General features: G+C 44.6%; 1 protein-coding gene across 11 annotated transcripts in view; it reads right to left on the minus strand.

Moving 5' to 3' along the window:
- Nucleotides 1-11,342: 11,342 nt before the first annotated feature.
- Tiam1 (TIAM Rac1 associated GEF 1) overlaps nt 11,343-20,191 on the minus strand; it is a 374,882-nt gene continuing 366,033 nt past the window's right edge. For all 11 annotated transcript variants that reach the window (XM_036203278.1, XM_036203274.1, XM_036203273.1 and 8 more), the window contains 3 exons: nt 19,257-19,344; nt 17,177-17,349; nt 11,343-13,840 (listed from right to left, as the gene is read on the minus strand). In XM_036203278.1, the coding sequence (XP_036059171.1) occupies nt 13,371-13,840; nt 17,177-17,349; nt 19,257-19,344 (731 nt within the window). In that variant the 3' untranslated portion in view covers nt 11,343-13,370. The remainder of the gene's footprint in view (nt 13,841-17,176; nt 17,350-19,256; nt 19,345-20,191) is intronic.

Here is a 20,191-nt window from a genome sequence, read left to right on the forward strand (position 1 = left end):
GACCATGGGAAGTGGGTACGAGGGCTATTTCATGTACTTGTTTCTGCCACATATGGGGATCTCGAAGCAGGAGCCGTGCTTATCCACATTAGGGATCCTGAGTCCTCTCCTATAATAGATGCTCAGTAAATGTGATGAAGATGTTAATTTCTGAATGACTTGAGCAAATCAGATCTCATAGCCTTCTGCTTCATTTCAAGGCAGGGATGGATTGGATTTCTCATCGGTAGTTGATATAGATATGATCACACACACCACACATCATGGTTCTCTGGCATGTCAGTTACATGTAACAGAGAAGCTGAGGACATGCCCATGGAAAGCAGAGCATGGACACATGCCTACAATCCCAGCCCTTTAGCAGTGCAAGTCAGGAGGATACATGTTCGAGGCCAGCCTAGGGTAGAGAGACCTGACCCCATCCCAAAGGGCACAAATAGAAATAAGCATTTGCATGTGTATATGGTTGAATTTCTGTGAGGAAAAAAAGTTAAGATAATAGAATTAAAAGGGATTCCATGAAATCTCCATTTGTTTGATAGTTGCACAGACTGGCTCCACCTGAGACAATCTTGGGAAATCCCTTGTAGCTCTTGCCCATGGGAAGAGCCCTTATGTGCACCTGCAGCACATTCTCAAACTCTTCAACTGCACCCAGCTTCTGGACCCAAGGGAACCCCAACTCCTTCCAGACCCAGGTTGGTAACTTTCTGTCCTGGCCACAGAGGGGCCCGTGGCGATGGAGCCGCAGAAAGTGCTCCCCCGTGGTTTCTCTGCGTGGCCTAAATTCACCTCTTAACCTTGAGGAGTTCCTCTCTCTTCTCAGAAGTTTCTGCACTGGCCTTGCCCTGGCTTCAGTCTCCCAAGGTCAGTCACTGAGTCTGGTTCAGCCACACACCAAGCTAGACATTCTCAGCCATCAGCTCTGATTCTAATGTCCCTCCTTCAAAGTTCATGCTGACGTGTCCCCTTGTCCTCAGGAATACTTTAGTGTGTTACAGAAATTCTGGAGGGAACCGTCATAGCCTGTGTGCTTTTCCATTCCCCTGCAAAAAGCAGACACGATGTTCACACTGTTGTATGGTTTGAGCAAGAAACGCCCACAAACACATCTGTCGGCCATTTGGTCCCCATCTGGTGCTGCTAATGGTGGAGGAGGTAGAAACTTCTGAAAGCAAAGCCTAGCTGGAGGAAGGTCATAGGTGGGTATGACACTGAGGTGCCTGTGAAGGTCATGCCTGGGCCCCTATTCCTTCCTCTCTCTGCTTCCTGTTCATCGTGAGGCAGTCTCATCATTCAATCTCACCATGGTGTACTGCTCCATCAAGCACTGTGGACAAAAATCAGTGAAAGCATGAACCAAATGCTTTCTTCCTCTCAGACTGTTTCTGTCAGGATTTTGTTGGAGCAATGAGAAAAACTAATACCCACCTAGTGTGCCACATCAGGAGACAGTTGGAAGGCCATTACCAGTGATTGCCCACCATCTTGATCTTGGAGTTCTCAAACCTCTACAGAGACGGTAAATCACCTTCTCGGGTATTTTGTTACAGCAGCATAGATGGACAGAGACACTGATGCAGTTTGGTCGTTAAATGGCTCCTTATGCACTGCCTTGGTCTGCCCGGTGGTGCTATTGGGAGGAACGAAGGACCATCAGGAAGCAGGGACTAGTACAACATCCTTAGGCCACTGAGGGCATGTTCTTTAAAGGGAGTGAGACCCCACTCATCCTCTTATTCTGTTTCCTGCCTCTGCATGTGGGGTGTTTGCTCCTAAATCTTCTTCTGCCATGACTTGCCATCCTCACAAGAAGCCCAAACACATGGGATCAATTGGTCTTATACCCTCCAGAGCCCATGAGCTAAAATATAAATCTCTTTACTTTGTGTATTAATTGCCTCAATTATTTTGTTATAGTGATGGAAAGCTAATATTAACACCATGTCTTTTTATCATCGCAGAATAATACCCGACAACAAAGACTCTGTCTTAACAATTGCAACACAAGGAATACACACAAGAGGCTTCACACAGACTCTGTGCTCAGGAAATGCAGAAAATTCATTGACTAAGTGAATGAATTGTCCTAGGCAAGCAGCAAAGCTTGTTCCAATTAGTGGCTTTGTAGACTACCTGAGAGTGGGTCTTTGCCTGGACAGACTTTAGCACCAATCATACAGTGGACAGACAGAGTTAATTGTTACCTTGGCATCTGGACCCACTTGGACATGAATTCTCAAGATGGCTTCAGGAAGAGCCTCCCAGCCTGTCACTAAGAATACTTACAGCTTTGAACCAGCTTTTCAAAGATGGGCATGAGAGGGACCAGAAGAGTCTTGTCAACTTCAGACACCATCAAGATGCTGGTCAGAGGAAATGGTTACTGAAGAATTAGTGGCACCCTGGTATCCAACTGGCTACAGATAGAAACACGCTTTCCCTAATCCTTACACAAGCTTAGGCCCTGTGGCCTCTAGGTGAGACAGAACTGTAGGGTTGGTGTAATAGTTTGAATATAATTGGCCCCCATAAGCTCATAGGGAGTGGCACTATTTGAGGTGTGGCTTGTTGGAGGTGTGGCCTTGTTGGAGGAAATGTGTCACTGTGATGGTGGGCTCTGAGGTCTCATATATGCTCAAGCCACAACCAGTGTTTCAGTTTACTTCCTGTTGCCTGAAGATCAATGAGGTAGAACTCTCAGCTCCTGCTCCAGTGCCATGTCTGCCTACATGCTACCATGTCCCACCATGATGATAATGAACTGAACCTCTGAACTGTAAGCCACCCAATTAAATATTTTTCCTTTATAAGAGTTGCCATTGTCATGATGTCTCTTAACAGCAATAGAAACCCTAACTAAGACAGAGATTGGTACCAGGGACTGGTGTATTGCTGTGATAGGCCTGACCATGCTTTTGTTTGAAGGAATATAGATCTTGGGACTGTGGATTAGAAAAGCAGTTGAACACTTTAAGTGCTGCTGAATGGACCATACATACTAGTAGGAGCATGGGAGGCAGTGGTGCTGAGTGTGATTTGATGAACTATGAGGGCCTGGCCCAAGAGGTTTCAGAGGAGAAGAATATTCATATGTGGCCTAGAGATCATCCTTATGGTATTTTGGTGAAAAGTGTGGCTGCCTTTTGCCCTTGTCTGAAGAGTCTGCCTGAGGCCAAAGTAAAGAGATTTGGACCAATTCCATTGACAGAGGAAATCTCAAAATAGCCTAGTATAGACTCTGTCATGTAATTACTAGTGTTCATGCTTTAAATATTTATAATGAAAAGGAGCAAGCTGAGCAAGGAAAAATACAAAATGTGCAATTTGAGGAGAAAGAAAGCACCAGGAAGTGGAATGAAGCTAAATTCTGTATTCAAGGAGATAAACAGATTAAGAAATGGAATAAAGGGAGTGGTGACCTCAGGGAAAGATCCCACCCAGCTAAGTTTCCAACTTGTGAAAAGGAATTAAAGAAAAGCTTAAAGCAGAGTGTGGTGATGTATGCTGTGGGATGTCATTCTGTTTGCTGTGAATATGTGTTGCTGTGATTGGTTAATAAAGAAGCTGCTCTGACCTATGGCGAGTCAGGTTATAGGCAGGCAGGAAATCCAAGAGAGACAGGAAGAAGAACGGCAGAGGCAGAGGAGATGCCAGACTGCCGCCCAAGGAGCAACATGCCAGCAGAATGACAATATACTAATAGAAATGGGTTAATTTAAGATGTAAGAGCTAGCTAGCAAGAATTCTTAGCTATAGGCCATACAGTTTGTAATTAAAGCCTCTGAGTGATTATTTTCTAAGTGGCTGCAGGACTGCAAGTGAGAGAGATTTGTCCCGACCGCGGGCCAGGTGGGACACGGGAAATCTTTCAACTACAGGTGTACATCTTTAATCCCGGCATTCAGAAAGCAGAGGCTGGCATATCTCTGACTTTGAGGCCAGTCTGGTCTACAGATCGTTTCAAGACAGCCAAGCTTAGGCAGTGAAGGAAACCATCAAAAACGGAAAGTTGGTGAAGATGTAATTGAACAAAGGGGCCATGTTTCAGCCCCGATAAGCAGCAGACCTTGGCTTCTTTAGCCACATGGTTCTGGAGTCAAGGATAGAAGGAAGAGGTTACAGAATTTGTCTCTGTGACTAAGAGAAGCTGCTGGGCCAGGCATGTGTTAGAGGTGTCCCTGAATTCAACAAAGCTTAACAGAGTTGGAGGTCTGAAGTGTTTTGACATCAGACATGGATTGCAGATTTTGGAGTTTGCCCAGCTGGTTTTTGGTCTTGTTTTGGTCCAATATTTTCTCACTATACTCTCTTCCTTATGTTTTAGAATAGTAATGTGCCATTATATGTTGGAAGTATGTAATCTGCTTTTTTATTTTTTATTTTATAGGGGAGTACAGTTAAGAAATTTCATTAATCTCAGAAAAGACTTTGAACTTCAGACTTTTAAACACTGTTGAGACTAAGATAGACTATGGGGACTATTTCAGTTGGACTAGACGCATTTTGCATTATGGTATTATTGTAAGCTGTGGGGACCAGGGAGTAGAATATGGGAGTTTGAATGTAATTGGCCTCCATAAGCTCACAGGGAGTAGTACTATTAGGAGATATGGCTTTGTTGGATGGAATAGGTGTGGCCTTGTTGGAGGAAATGTCACTTTGAGGGTGAGCTTTGAGGTTTCATATATGTTCAAGACACACCCAGTGTCTCAGTTCACTTCCTGTTGCCCACAGATCAGATGTAGAATTCTCAGCTCCTGCTTCAGTACGTCTGCCTGCACACTGCCATGTCACACCATGATGATAATAATGGACTGAACCTCTGAACTGTAAGCCACCCAGTTAAATGTTTTCTAAGTGCCAGGGCATCTCTTCACAGCAATAGAAACTCCATGACAGTTGGCAAGTCTTCTGTCTTCCAACATGCCTCCTAGTTGTCCATCAATCTTTTTCTTCCTCTGTCATTCTTGTCTTTGGAATTGCCAGCCTCATCCGGTGACAGTGGTACATAGTCAATGCCTTGGTCCTTTTAAAAACTGAGCTCCCCTCCTATTCCAGGTAATCAGGAGAGTTGGAGAATCCAGCTTTCTTAGGCTGGCTGACCCAGCCCAGCTAGTGCTCTGGAGCGACCCGGTCTGGAGTTATAGCTCCACATAGCATCTATAGATTTCCAGCACTGGTTACTTTCTATCACAGCATTGTTGGGTTCAAACTGTGGTCTGTGTGGCCATATGCAGGTGGTCTTGGCATCCTATGGTCTCCAAGGAGAAATTCCATTTGGGTTAAGCATGATTACAGAAACAGGACTGATAAGGTTAAGAGTTGCTTCAGCAATGTACCTGTTTTCTTAAGATAGTTTGCTGGTGTCTGCTTTTCAAGCAAAAGAGAAAGGGGTGGGTTTTGTTGAAGCAAGAGGGGTACAAAGGCAGAAATCAACCTTCAAAGAGCAGGAACACAAGGACAGGTGACAATGTGAACTATGCTGGAAGGACATTTCAAGCCCAAACTCTTTCTCCTTATCACTTCTACCTCCAGAGGCAATTTCATTTCTGCCAACCCAAGATTTCTTAATGATACTTACCATGGTGTAGCAGGTTTAAGAGCATTGGCATTTTAGCTTATGTAATGTGATCTGCTTCTCGTCATTCTTGGCAATGGAATACTCTTTCTATAACATCTTTATATGTGCCACCCAACTTTTGATATCTTGATTATAATGATAAAAATCAGAGCTGGTATCTTCTGTGTTTTTCATGCATCTCCTCAAAGTTCATGTGTTGAAAACAACAGTGTTTGGAGAAGGGGCCTTTGAGAAGTAACTGGGATTAGATAAGGTCCTGAGCGAGGGAGGGGTCCCCATGAAGGCATTAGTGAATTTATTAGAAGAGAGTCCAATGAGATTTACACTGTCTCACCACGAGACGCCCTCCACTATGCTTTGATGTAAAAATTATCATCAGCTGACATTGCTATTCTGAACTCTAGAATCATGAACTAAACTTCTAGCCTTTATAAGTTACCTAGTCTCAGGTATTTTGTTACAGAAGCAGAAACAAATTAACATATTTTCTATTGTTATTTATTGATGCTGTATCATTTGACAACTTGATTAGGTCTTCTTTTATTTGATTAAAATTAAATTTTGGGAACTACCCAATTTCTGAGAAGACTAGCTCCTTGGTCAGTGTTTTAACACACTTGGAACTTGCCTTTGCTGACATTTGCTGCTCCTTTACTTGTGCCTACAAGGAACAGAGGGCTAAAGTCTTGCATTCCTGCTTCCACATTGTATCTGTCTACTTTACTTTGGGTCAGACTTGGCTCAACTCTGCATTTGACCAATCAAAGAGCATCTGCCTAATATTCAATGGTACTTAAACCGACCAATCTCATCCCTCTTTAAGCTGTAGGCATTGTCAGTTTTACAATGGCCTATAAATGTCCCCAAAATGTGCCTGAAAAAATCTCTAAACCTGCAGTTTGGTTGGATTCTGAGTGACAGAACCTTACAGACAAATCACCCCATAATGACACTATCAGCTATTGTGTAGCAATGCCTGCAGGGAAGTTCCTTATGACTTAGGAAGTAAACAACAAAGGAGCCCAGGAAGTGCCTGAGACTGAACAGAATCACAAGGCTTCTCCCTCCTAAAAGTCATACAAGCAGAAATGACTGCTAGGAGGCTGTCCAAACCATCCAGCCACTGGCAAGTTGAGCACAGACTTGAGGGCTACAAGTTCTGTAAGTCATCACCCATCTAGGATAGGTTCCAGTGACAAAGCTGCCTGGGAGTCACTCATGCTCCTGTACAGAGACTCAATAAACACACTGGTTCTGCAAAGCTGGGAGGTATCATTGCTTTGATCTGTTGTCAATTTCCTTCCTGAGGTGTGTTGATGGCTATTTGTTCCTGTCTCCCCCAAAATAGTGTCACACATAACCCCTGAGCAGGAATAATCACTTCATGGCCACTTGTTTGTCCCCTCAAGTGACCAGGACTTCTTTGAAATGCTTTGCAGAACCAGAAGACAGCCCATATTTTAACCAAGACTCTTGCTTATGCACACCTCATGGCCACTTCCCCAATCTTCCCTGTTTAAACCCAAAGATACTAATGTTAGTACTCTGAAGATGGTCTGAGATGCCTACTCCATCTTCTCCAAATGGACATTTTGATCAAAACAAACAAACAAACAAAACAAAGCAAAAACCCCTTTACTGCTTGTGCTATTTGGTTTTATGTTAACCCAACACAAGCTAGAGTCATTCTGGAAGAGGAAACATCAAGTGAGAAATGCCCTCACCCAATTCGCCTGTAGGCAAGCCTGTGGTACATTTTCTTGATTAATGATTGATGTGGGAGGGCCCAGCTCTGTGGGCAGAGCTACTCTTGGGCTGGAGGTCCAGTGTGCTATAAGAAAACAAGCTAAGCAAGCCATGGAGAGCCAGCCAGTATGCAGCCTCTGCATTATTTCCCATCTCCAGGTGCCTGCCCTAGATGACAGACTACAAGCCATAAGCTGAAATAAATGGTCTCCTCTCCAAGTTGCTTTTGGTCATGATGTTTTATCCCAGTAACAGAAACTCTGAGACTAGCTTTCACCATTAGTGTTGTTGGCTTTCTCTGGGGCATGTAGACAAACAGGACATAGTAGAACCTCCAGAGCTGGGACCTAAGACGGCAGTTGCTTCCTCAGTACAGCATTTCTTTGTGCGTGTTTGGTGTCTCGGGGGGCTTTGTCCCTACGTGTGATCAAGGATAGTTGAGAAGAACACCACTCTTATCATCAAGCAGAGGAAGATGGCGGTGAAGGGAGAGAGTCTGCCCTCTCTCAGGTCACAAGCACACTCTCAGGTAGATGGACTTCAGAAAAGAACGTTGCACATTGAGTACCGGGGCCTGGATTCCCCTTAAATGATCTGTGTCTGTGAACCACTGGAAAGAGATATTTTGGTTCCAGGATCACACTGCTCTCTTGGGTCTGATTCACCTTTCTCCATCAGTGGTAAAACATTTCCTGAGACTTGAAAAGGTTTGTTGAAAACCCAGAAGCCCGGTTTTCTACAAACACACATCTCTTTATGCAATGGCTTTTAATAAAAGACATCAAAGATTTGTTTCAAGTGAACAGAACTTGTTCCCAGCCCCACTCCTACCCTGACCTTTCACCTGGTCCACAAACGAAAGAATACTATTCTTGGAGCCATGACCACATTGCCATCTGCCCGACTTTGACACTGAACTGTTTACTGTCTGTTTGACAAAGAACTGGGTCCTGGGACATCTCTGGTCCAACCACTGAGCCTGAGCTTTCTTTAAATGTTATCCCTAAAATGTCTATAAGATTCCTGGTTGGTGTTTTGTTTTGTTGGTGGTGGTTTGGTTTGGTTTTTTGCCCCCCACCCCATTAGTTACATGAGATCTTGGGTAAAGAATATATTAACTAAGCTTGTCTTGATTTTACCACTATCATAAAAAACTCAATCTTTATTTAAGTTGGAGGCAAAACAGGAATCAGCATTATGATGTGAGACACATTTGCAGGGTAGAATGTACTGAGTATTAACTATTCTTATATTCCCCACAGACTAAAGGCCAGGCTTTTGAAAAAAAGAAAGGAAAGCCAATGTGGGTGGAAGGAAGATAGGCAGGAAGAAAACCCTACCCCTATAAACACTCTTCTCCAAAGAATCTAAATACAAGGTCAGGGAGGAAAGTCCGGCCCTCCCACGTGAAGCCACTGGTATGTCTGAAACACAGGGAAGACACGGGCATGAAGCAGGATTCTGACCACTCGGTAGAATTCAAACAAGATTGTGGCATACTGCAAAGTAGAAACTGCAACCCTCCTAAACGTGCTGAGCAATGTTCCTTACATTCTCCACAGAAACTGATCCCCTCCTCTGTCCTCCATGAGCCCTAGTCACATACATGGTGAATGGACATACACACAGGTGAAACAGTCGTTCACATAAAAATGAAATGGTATGTGGTTCAAATTCTTTTCCAGTATCAAATCATTCAGACAACATGAAGTTGAGGCTCTTCAAACGGCAGTGTGCCTGAGCAGCACACTGGGACTTTGTTAAAACAGGAATCAGATTCAGTACATCTGCCAGGAGTCAGGGTTTTGTACTCCTCTTTGTGTGTGTGTGTGTGTGTGTGTGTGTGTGTGTGTGTGTGTGTGTGTATACACGAGTACATGTTGTGTGTCTGTGTCTGTGTGTGCTTGTGTGTAGTGGCTAGAGGTCAACACCAGGTATCATCCTTAGTTACTACCTACCTTCATTGTTGAAGGATCCCACAGAACCTGGAACTAACTCTGGTTCAACTAGACTGACTGCCCAGTGAGTCTGAGATCATCCTAGGCCAACCTCCCCAGGACTATTACAGTCATGTACTCTTAAACATGCCTTTTTATGTGGGTTAAGGGGTCAAAGTTCAGCCTTCACGCTTTCCTACAGGGCCATCTCCCAGCCCTTGGGTTTCTGCATCTCTTACATGCGCCTGAGGCAGCTGATGATGCTACTGGTCCACAGACCCCTCTGCTTGAGCATAGACCCGCAAGCAAGGATGTAAGCTAGGCTAAGCAATCAGCAAAGAAAGATTCTTACATGGAGTTCAGGTGTGTGTGTGTGTGTGTGTGTGTGTGTGTGTGTGTGTGTGTGTGTACAGGGGGTATTTACTTTGACCAGGTAAGGCTGTTAAAGATGCTCTGGAGAAATAAGGATGGACTCTGATGAAGAGAACAGAGAATCTTGGCCATCCTCACCTTTTGTTGGGAGCCTCCGGAAGCCCCAGGCAGCAGACCCCTAGTGACAGAATACAGCGCTTCAAGTTTACCCACACAGGCCTGTCTGAGCTCTGTACGGCACCGCAAACTTCCCTAGAGACCCCTCAACCTGCTCATACTGGGACAGGGCAGGAGACAGGAAATGAAATCTGGATTCTACCAACCATGAACTGAAAATTATTTGTGAAAACAACCTGCATCTGGTTGAAACGCAGACCTGTGACATCGTGTCTACACCGCCACATGGTGGCTGTCCATGTCCATACGGCATGTGGTATCAGGTATCAGCAACCCAGAGACGGTTTAAACCCTGGTGCGGGGGAAGGTCTGTGTGCTGTACAAGCAAAAAAACGGTAGCACTCACATGTCTTGAGCATCCTCAGTTTTGGGTATACACAGGGTTCCTGGTAAAAGGTTTGTGTTTTGAACTTCCTTTCTTTTTTCTTTCTTTCTTTTCTTTTCTTTTTTTTTTTTTTTTTTTTTTTTTTGGTTTCTTTGTTCATTTGTTTGAAACAAGGTCTCACTACATAGCCCTGCCTGTCCTGGAACTCTCTCTGTAGACCAGGCTGGCCTCGAATTCACAGAGATACCCCTACCTCTGCCTCCTGAGTGCTGGGATTAAACGTGTGTCACTGTGGCCCTGTTTTGAGTTTCTTATTCTCCAAATCTTTAGACCAGGATTTAAACAAAAAAATTATTATTGAGCATTTCGTTCATGAATACAAGAAATATGATCATACATATCATTTTCCCTCTCCAAGTCCCCCATGTCCCACTCAACACACCCCCTCCCAACTCCATGTCTTCAATAACCCACTAAGTCCAGTCAGTACTGACCACCTTAGACCAAGATGTTTAACATTATTAATTTATTTATTGGTTAAAACTTCAAGCTTTGCCAAACATCTTTCCCTTGAAGATCACAATAGGTACTTCATTTTTCTTTTCTTTTGAGACAAGGCCTCACTATGTAGCCTGTCTAACATGCAATTAGCTGTAGATCCCTGATTGGCCTCAAACTTGAACTTATTTTCTTGACATTTCTGCCTCCTGAGTGCTGAGATTACAGGCAGGCGCCTCCATGCCTGGCCACAAGAATTAGTGGAAAAAAAAAAAAAAAAGAATTCTGTGCCACCAAGATGGCTCAGCAGGTAAAAGCAATGCTACTACACCTGATTACCTGGGCTCAATCTCTGGGATGTGTATGGTATGCTGGAAGGAAGGACCAACTTCTGTGGGCTGCCTCTCTAACCTCCCAGGCACACCATGACATGAATGTGAGCACACACACTCACACACACTTTGAACTGTCCCTCTAACCTCCACAGGCACACCATGACATGCATGTGAGCACACACACTCACACATACTCACACACACACACACATACATACTGTGAACTGACCCTCTAACCTCCACAGGCACACACTCACACACAAACACCAATGTAATTTAAGAAGAAAAGACAATTGCGGGAATTTTCTCTTCTACATTGAGTTCACATCCTCATCCTACTATCCAAAAAGGCACAGGGTCACCCAGGCCCTTTTTCAGCATTTTATTGTTGGACAGGCATTTACAACATTCCATTCATAGACCTAAAAACATAAAAATAGACCTTCTTTCAGCTTATAAAAGAAATATATAAGAACTTTTGACACAGACACATCATGACCTTATGTACAAGAGACAATGGCACCTGTCTAAGCACCAGACGTTCCAGTATTTTCGATGGACACGTTGCAGGGAGACTAGAAAAACGTGACTTCCGACGCCTCTGCTTCAGTTTCCCATCAGGACGCAATCGACCCCGAGATGATATGAACAATGCAGTGATACAAAGGGCATAGAAACCATTCTAAAGCTTTTTAAGAAAACCAGAAGATATAGCAAAAACTTTAATAGAATAAAACTTTGAAAAGATCAAGCTCAAAGCCCTGGAAACCCGAAAGGGGGAGGGGGAATGGAGGGCAGGGAGAGCAGGAAAGCAAGCGGGGGGCTTAGAGCGTCGTGTTCTGAACTCTATCTGGAAATATAAAGTCATAACTGATTCTTATAAAATATAATTGCTAAAGCTACTATAAAATTCAGGTCTTTAAAGTACCTACCGATGTATCAAACACCAAATAGATATATATATATAGATATATATATATTTTTTATTTCCAAAAAGAAAGTTTTCTTATTATTTAAACCCTTCTTAGGGAATGGACATAATGAAATGGGGAGGAGGAGGAGGAACACAAAGCTATAAACCTTTTCTTTAAAAAATGAAAGTGCTATATGATGGGTTTTGCTCTTCCTATTTGGACATCCATTTAGAAGATTAGGCCCCTTAGCAAGTTTACCCTGTTTCGTTGGCATGAAGTAAATGTTAACCACAAAGGATGTTTTTGAAGAGGTTCTGAGATCATGGACTGTCAGGGAAGGGGGAAGTCACCTATGGATGAAGATGCAATTTTGATGGGAAAAATCAATGATCGCCATGGCAACCCCATGAGAAGGAGGCTCCCCTCCCCTGCCATGTGCAACAGACACACACACACACACACACACACACACACACACTACCCCATTCCCTGTCCCTGGAATCCAACCAAACTCCCATCTCAAATATAGATTCATACATTTAAAAAAAATCTGTTTCTCAGGGAAAAAAAAAAGTTTATTCTTAGCATGAGCTTCTTGTGGGCCATTTATATAAATATAAAGTCATCATGCCTCGCTCGCTCTGCCAAAGGTTATATCCTCGTTTTCAGACTGAGTTACACCTAACTCTGTAAAATTCTCATCTCTTTGTGCCCCTGCAGCTCAAGGAAAATACAAAAAAATAGTGTTTTTTTTTTTCCCTCTCTCTCTCAGTGATAAATTTGGATCCCTTTCCCAAGAGTTTGGCATCTTTATAATTCTCTGCAAAACTAGAGCTTTTTAAACACTGATGTAGAATAAGACCAGCTATAGACATACACAGAAGAAAAAAATCATAAAAGCCTCATCAAACACAATGACCACCCTTGCCCCACACACTCTTAAAATACACAGATATTCTCAGACACTGAAGAGGAAAAGGAAGGTTACTGCAAGCTGCACAGATGCGTGTGTGTGTGTGTGTGTGTGTGTGTGTGTGTGTGTGTGTGTGTGAAGGTGGTTGGCCCCCAGCTAAGAGACTGGATTCAGAGAGGACGAGATGTGGCATCTGTGTGTATGCTACCCTGTCACTCTGACACTCTGCTTCAACTGCTGGGCTGGGGACAGTTTGATGTCCACTGCTGTAGATTCTTTGTTCTAATTCTTTAGGCCCTGAAGAACTGAGAATAAATAAAAGCCCTTGGTAATATACAGAAGGTAGGACTCGAGCTTAGCTGGGATTCTGAACAATTCTCTCCAATGTCATTAAGAATGATAAAGGTGGGTGGCTACATGGCTTCAGACCTGAGTCAGCTGCCAAAATCTGTGTGCAAGAGTGTGACCTAAGGGGACATTCTTGTGGACGGCACAGGGGGGTGAGCAGAGTGGGGGGGGGGGAGGGCCGGCATCGTATCTACATACGGTCTCTAAAGAGACAAAGGTAGTCAGATCTCAGTATTAAGTTTCCTGGAGGGGGCAAAGTCTTCACGCCTAACCCAAATGACTTCCTCGCTCGCGCTCTCCAGGCCTCCGTTGATGCCCGACAGGGCGGCTTGCTTCTTGAGCTGTGTCATGCGGGATGCATGGCTATCGAGGGTTTTCTGTCCTCGGGCCCGCTGACTGATGGAGGCAGCCTGAAGCTGCTCCGGAAGGTCTCTGTCCTCTGAGGTGCCCTTCACGGACTCACAGAACTCGTCATCGTCACTGAGGATGTCTGTCTCCTTGATGTCATCCTGCTCCTCATACTGAGCAAGATCAAACTGTTCCTCTACCCATCGGTCAGTGTCCCCGCCACCGGGGGGCTGCTGGGGCTCTTTCTCCGGGCTGCTAGCCGAGACGGCATCGGAGTCAATGGTAAACCTGTTTCGAGCCAGTCGCCGCCTCCTCCTCCCAAGAGACTTGCTTGGGGCAGACACTGCACACACACACAGAAATATAAAAATAAACCCCCACATGCTTTACCATGAGATGAAATTCCAGCAAGCAAAGAAAAGAAACATAAAAGGTAAATGGGCTCCAGGAGTTCCAGGTCTAGCCCCTACCATCCTGTGTCTACCTTACTCAGCTCTCTAGACTACCGATGGTATTACAAGGATGGGCCTAGAGGATAAAGGGTGAGGGTGGACCACACTAGAGGCTGTAGGTGATGGGGAAGGAAAGGACCTACTCCAACCTGTGCACCCACAAGAAAGGCAACACAGAGGCCTGCTACTCCCTTCAATGTCACATCAGCAACTGTCCTCAACACAACTGTGCCCGTGGCACAGAGCTGCGGAGGATCTCCCAGGTTATCCCAGGGTCACTCGGCTAGAAGAGAGGTCTCTAGTAAGCCTGAGGGGCTCCTAGGTTGTGCTGTCTCTGTAGACACCAACGTGCTGTCAGGAGCACTGGGCTGTGACACTGCTTTCTTGAGACTTGAGGACCTTCAGGTAGACTGAGGGTACCACAACATCTTGGAGATTGTCTATGAAGAATCAGCCGTCAGAGACACAGAGCTACCAATCCACTTTTTGTACCCTGTCTGATAAGGTCCGATAGGAACTCTGAGGCTAAGCAAACACAGCCTTGGTCCTAACTCCTAACCTCATGCTGTGAATCTCCAATTCTCCTACAGTGTAATTAAGATACCAGCACTGGTGGAATGGGATGAGAAATAAATAATAGATACCACTCCAGCACCACGGAACCAAGGGCCATAGAAAGTTACTCACAGTTAAAAATCTGAGTTTATTCCTTTGCCCCACTGTCCTCCAGGAAGTCAGGATTATTAAAGGCAAGCAAACAAATAGTGCCATCAACACCCCCAGTGCACACACGCGTGTGCACACACACGATGGCTGCTATGGAAATGCCACTTCTCCTGGAGGAGTAGCTGCTGCGTTGGGCTCCCTGAGGTGAGATGCAGCCCAGACTTTCCATGGAGGAAGCACCTCCCTCACACACCAGCCAGGAGCTGCCATCCTGAAATCCAAGTCTCACAAGTCTTCAGACCTGCCAGAGGATACCTACGGTCACCTTCCAAACACAGCACAGATGGACACTGCTCTCATAAAGAGGGGCCTAGGAACAAATCTCAGGCAAAATGGGAGGAAATGAAAAACTACTTCTCCACTGGGAAAAAGCAAAACCGCGTCTCCACTTTGAGCCTAACCCTACTGTAGTACAGCCGGGCTTTTCCCAAGTGCTACATTTCAATGACACCAATTCACTGTTGGCCTACTGGCAATGTGTGAATGATCTTCGTGATGAAGTATTCAGCGGCCAAGTGTGCTCATGGCTGCACCTTTGAAATGTGTCAAAGTAAGATGGTACATACAGATGACAGATGGGTAAGCAACAGTGAAAATACAGCAAAATATTAATTATAGAATAGAGATAGAGGGACAAGTTCTTTTAGCTGCTCCATGAATCTCAAACTTTTCATAAGGAAATTGCAGAATATGAAAAGTTGAGCTCAGTCATTGGCTGAAGTCACCACACTTCAGAGTGAGTATGGAGGCAGCACATTTGTCTGCTGTCCAAGCTGCACACACCTCTCATGAAATGCAGAATGAATCAGAGCTGTCTGTCCTTTATGGAAAGGGTACTTAGTCACCCAGCTAGCGTTAATGGGTCCCTCTCAGTCTCAGGGAGACAGTCTTTGCCTGAACTACTAAAGTGCCATTTTATAAATCATGGGACATGGATACTGTGGTGATAGTGAGTTAGTTCAAAAGCACAGTGAATAGAAATGGTTTTCAGCCAAAAATGAGCCATCAGAAAGAAAAAACAAAATGAAACAAACAACAAAAAAAACTTTCAATAGGACAAATTCAGCAGGCTATGACATCATGTCTTTCTCTTGATATTCATAATGGTTTAGGGCAAGGAGTGTGTTTTATTTCTAAGAACATCCTAGGAGAAAGACTTAGGTATATCTTATAGATAAAATGTGTTTGTGTATGTATGTAGGTTTTTATTTATTTGTTTGTTTATTATTTAGTGCAATGCACTGCTGAATTTAGGTTCCTAAGTTAACAACAGAAGCCTAGGCATTAGTAGTGAAGGTCCCTGAGGTTGGAGCATATTTCCCAATCAAACATCCCACAGTAGGCAAGAATGGCACATAAAACACTACAACAAATTTCTCTCTTGCCATAAAGTGATGAACTGATTTTATAGGGGTCCACCTTGAGGAATTGTGGGTATGGATCCATGTATGACTCAGGCTATCTGGAGACTCTTACAGTTTGTTGGTATTGGATTATAGGTTTTCAATAAGCATGTCAACTGTCTGAAGAACAGACTTAAGGCAGCGTCCGCCAACATCCATTAGTTAAACTCAAGGTACCTAAAGAATGTAATAGCCTACATCAAGGTAGGTTATGCCCATGAAGTCTACAGTGAGTCACAGCTCTTCATGAACCTCTGCAATGCAATTGAGAACTGGTAAGAAGGTAATTGGGTCAAAGGTAGAAATCTTTTTGGCCAACGTAGAGGCAATTTCTTTCACTGGGCCCCTCCCTGAGAAGTTCTAGGCTGCATCTTAGGAAAGGAGTGATTAGAATGTCGATGGCACTAAGTCCAGGCTTAGGGACACATCCCTCTTGCTGGTCTATTGCCCTTTGCACATGGTGGCAATGGGGTTCCTTCCTCACTGCTCCAGTCATGGGATGAGTCCTCTAGGAACATTTACTGGGGACCAGTTAAACTCCCTACTCTTCTCTTCCCAACTGAAACCTTCCCCGAATCAACACGAAGACTGAAATTAAAATTGCCGGCACAAAGCGGGGGTCAACATCTTCTGCATCATCTGCCTTCCCATGCCTGAGCATGGACTCCTCCCTGAGAACAGGCTGTGTCTTCTACCTGACTCTGAAGTCACTGGGTTCTCGGAACAGTAGGCTATGACCTCACTGACACTCAGCTCACTGCTTTTTCCTAAACAAAGCTGGCTGCCATGCAAAGCAGCGACTCTCATTCCATAAGCAGGCTAAGAGGACCTTTCCAAAAGAGGATGCATTGGCCAATGACAGAGGAGCTCACCAGCCAAAAGGAAGGCAGCAAGGGAAGGCTGAGGGGAGGAAAAGTGAGCAAACAAAGAGAAGAGCCCCCAGGACCCACCAGGGAAGAGACAAGGCAGTGAGCCTCACCCTGTGGAAGAATGTACCCTCCATCAGCCCCCAGAAGGCCACACCTAACTCCTGCTCCCCGGAGTCCTACAGTAGAGTTGGGGTGACCGGGACCTTGTAGGTCTGAATCCCCACAGTACCTGCCCTGCTCATGGCTGGCCTGGCGCCTTTCAGCGCACATAATCTCTTGCCTCCAAAAGGGATATACTGCTGGGATGAGGGAAGGCTTTCCGTCTTGAGTAGCTGTCTTCTGTGTTTATCTCGAAGGATCGAATGTACAGCCTTCAGGAAATCCTTTCGGCTCTCCGGGGAGCTATGAAAAGAAGATGCACACACGTTAGGAAGCCAGTATGCAACAGAGGGCATTTATAAAGCCATCAGGTACGGCCAAACAAATATTCCCCAAGGGCAAAGTGAAAGAGGTGATGACTCAACTTTCTATGCTTAGCTGCCTCCTTATGGCAGAGATAAAAACAACAACAACAAAACCCACTATCTCTCCTACCTTCGTGCTTTGCACATTATCTTCTTCAGCCAATTTGAGACAGAGTCCACCAGTGATGAACAGATAATAGACAAAGGTGTTTTAAACCTGGAAGTTGCCAAAATTCTGCTCTCTATACTCAAGTCATAGATTTACATGTAAAATGTCATTAAGGAAAAATGAACCACAAGGCTGTTGCAGCTTTGCAGAACACCCACAATGGCTATTGCAATATGCTCGCTCTCGCCTGTGAAAAACAGCAACCTCTCCCACGGCCCGGTCTGCACATTAGGTATTAAGGCTAGCCTCTGCTATGAAATCTTCTAAGTCCAAATTTTCTCGACAGAAAAAGAGATTCTAGGTGAGAGTAATTTTTAATTCAGTATGTGTGTGTGTGTACACATATGTACTCATGTACAAGCACACACACGTGCACACTCACACAACCTTCTGAGACAGGGTCTCACTCTGTGGCCCAGCATGGCCTGAAACTTGAGATCCTCAAGCCTCTAGGGTCTCGATGATGAGACTTCAGACAGGTGCCACTCACGGGGCCTGACAAAGTGCTCCTGGCTTTCACACGGTGTCTCACCTAGCATTCTTTATAAACAGTAAATACAGAACTAAGCTTGCTGGATGCTCTGCAGCATTTACCAACAAAACTGCAAACAACTAGACTGCATAAAGATCAGCATGAACAGATGGGAACGCGGCACTCCAAGCATGAGGACTATGTGGAAATTTCTGATTCCTCCGACAGCTTTCTGGACACCGGCCCTTTGTCGGCCCCAGGAACCATCACAGAGATGATATGGTAAACACGTAACACAGGTTGTGACCCATCTGAATGTGGATATTGAAAATGTCCAATGTATTTTCCATAATGATCTGGGCAAAGCGTCCTCTATCAGTCTTGGCTGCCCTCAGTCTGACTAAGGAGGCAATGAGCATGAGGAACGGAGCAGATTTAATGTTTGATAAATGTACCTTCTTACTATAGTAGCAATAACATTTAAAAAACATTAAAAATAAAATGAATAATCATAATGATATTGGTTCTATTATCATGTTAAGCAATGCATAGCATACTACTACTCCATGTGAAGTATTAGGTAATAAATACTGAGTTAATTAATGAGTGCACATGATGAATTAAATATGGATCATATTTAAAGCCAAAAGGGATGGCATCAGCCCTTTTTACATTTCTAGAGGAATAGAGGAAAAGACAGAAAGAGAAGGAGGCAGAGGACGAAGGAAGAAGAGGGAATAATTAATAATAACAATAAATAAGAGAAACCCACGTTACAAGTCACTCAAAATCTGCCTGTGGTCAACAGAGGCCAGTGTCCCTGTATTGAAGGGTCTCTAAAGGTTAAGAATGCTAGTGAGACCTTCAGCCCCTATTCCCTCAGAGATGTGCACACAGTGTACCCAAGTACTGGAAAAGCACCCCAGGGCAACCTTGTCGATCACCCTGCTCTACAGAGAGTAAACACAGAAAGAGCGCCATCTTCAGAATGCTCACTACGCTGGAAATCCCTGGCTTCTTTTCGAAAGCTGGTGAATTAACCAGGCTCCCGACTGCATTCTAACAAAGGCAGTTCTCATTTCCACCATTAGCATTATATGGCAAGTGTTAACTCTCTGAGAGGAAGCACGGGCTGATCTGCAGCACAGAGATGGAAGGAGGACAATGCCTGGGCCGGGGCTTGGCCCCCAAGAACCCAGCTCACCTGCAGCAGAGGTGGAAGACCCGCTCTGGCCTCCCTTCCGATTCCGACTTCACGTGGACAATTTCACATACAGCATTTGCCTCTGCGTCTAGATAAGTTAAAATAATATCATGTTAGGCATAGTTTAGCAGACTTATTTACATTTTGTACAGATGCTTGGTATCTACTCAAATAATGCAAAGCAGCCCAAGACCAAAGTTACTTCACTCCACCCTGAGCTCAATGAGTACTAGAAAAACAACAACAAGAAACAACAGAGAAAAGGGGCTGGAGGGTGGTGGGAGGCTAACAGCTTGAGGCTCTTGCAGAAGACTGGAGGAAAGCTCCCAACACGCACATCAGGTGATTTATAACCACCTGTAACTCCAGCTCCAGGGGACCTGACGCCCTCTTCTGGCCTCTGCAAGTACCCTTCATGTGCATGCACACACACACACACACACACACACACACACACACACACGCACGCACGCACACACACCTGCAAGTAAAAGCCAGAGAACAACTTGTGAGATTCTGTTTTTTTTTTCCTTCCACCCCATAGGTCCTGCAGATCATCAGGGCTGGCAGCCGAAGAGCCAGCTACTGTTGGTAGAACTCACGGGTGCAGAACCCACGGATATATAGGGCCAGCTCCACTGGCTGCAGTTCTGTCCTGCAGACAATGCTGCATTATGTGAAGTCATGAATAAAGTGTATGAAAGGAGCCAGTCACTGCAGAGACTTCGACACCTCAAGGTCTCTGTCTCACCCAGCGGTTCAGAAGCCTGGCCATGAACTCTCTCCTGTGGCTACATCATCTAACTCTTCCTCTGCCAAATTCCCCAAACTAAGACAAAAATCTGAAAACTCCAAGTACTGATTCTTGAATTCACTGGAATGTACCTCATAATGTAACATTGTGGCCAGTCTTTTTAGTTCAATTAAAATATGCT

This window comes from Onychomys torridus, chromosome 12 (assembly GCF_903995425.1).
Source record: "Onychomys torridus chromosome 12, mOncTor1.1, whole genome shotgun sequence".
Taxonomy (NCBI): domain Eukaryota; kingdom Metazoa; phylum Chordata; class Mammalia; order Rodentia; family Cricetidae; genus Onychomys; species Onychomys torridus.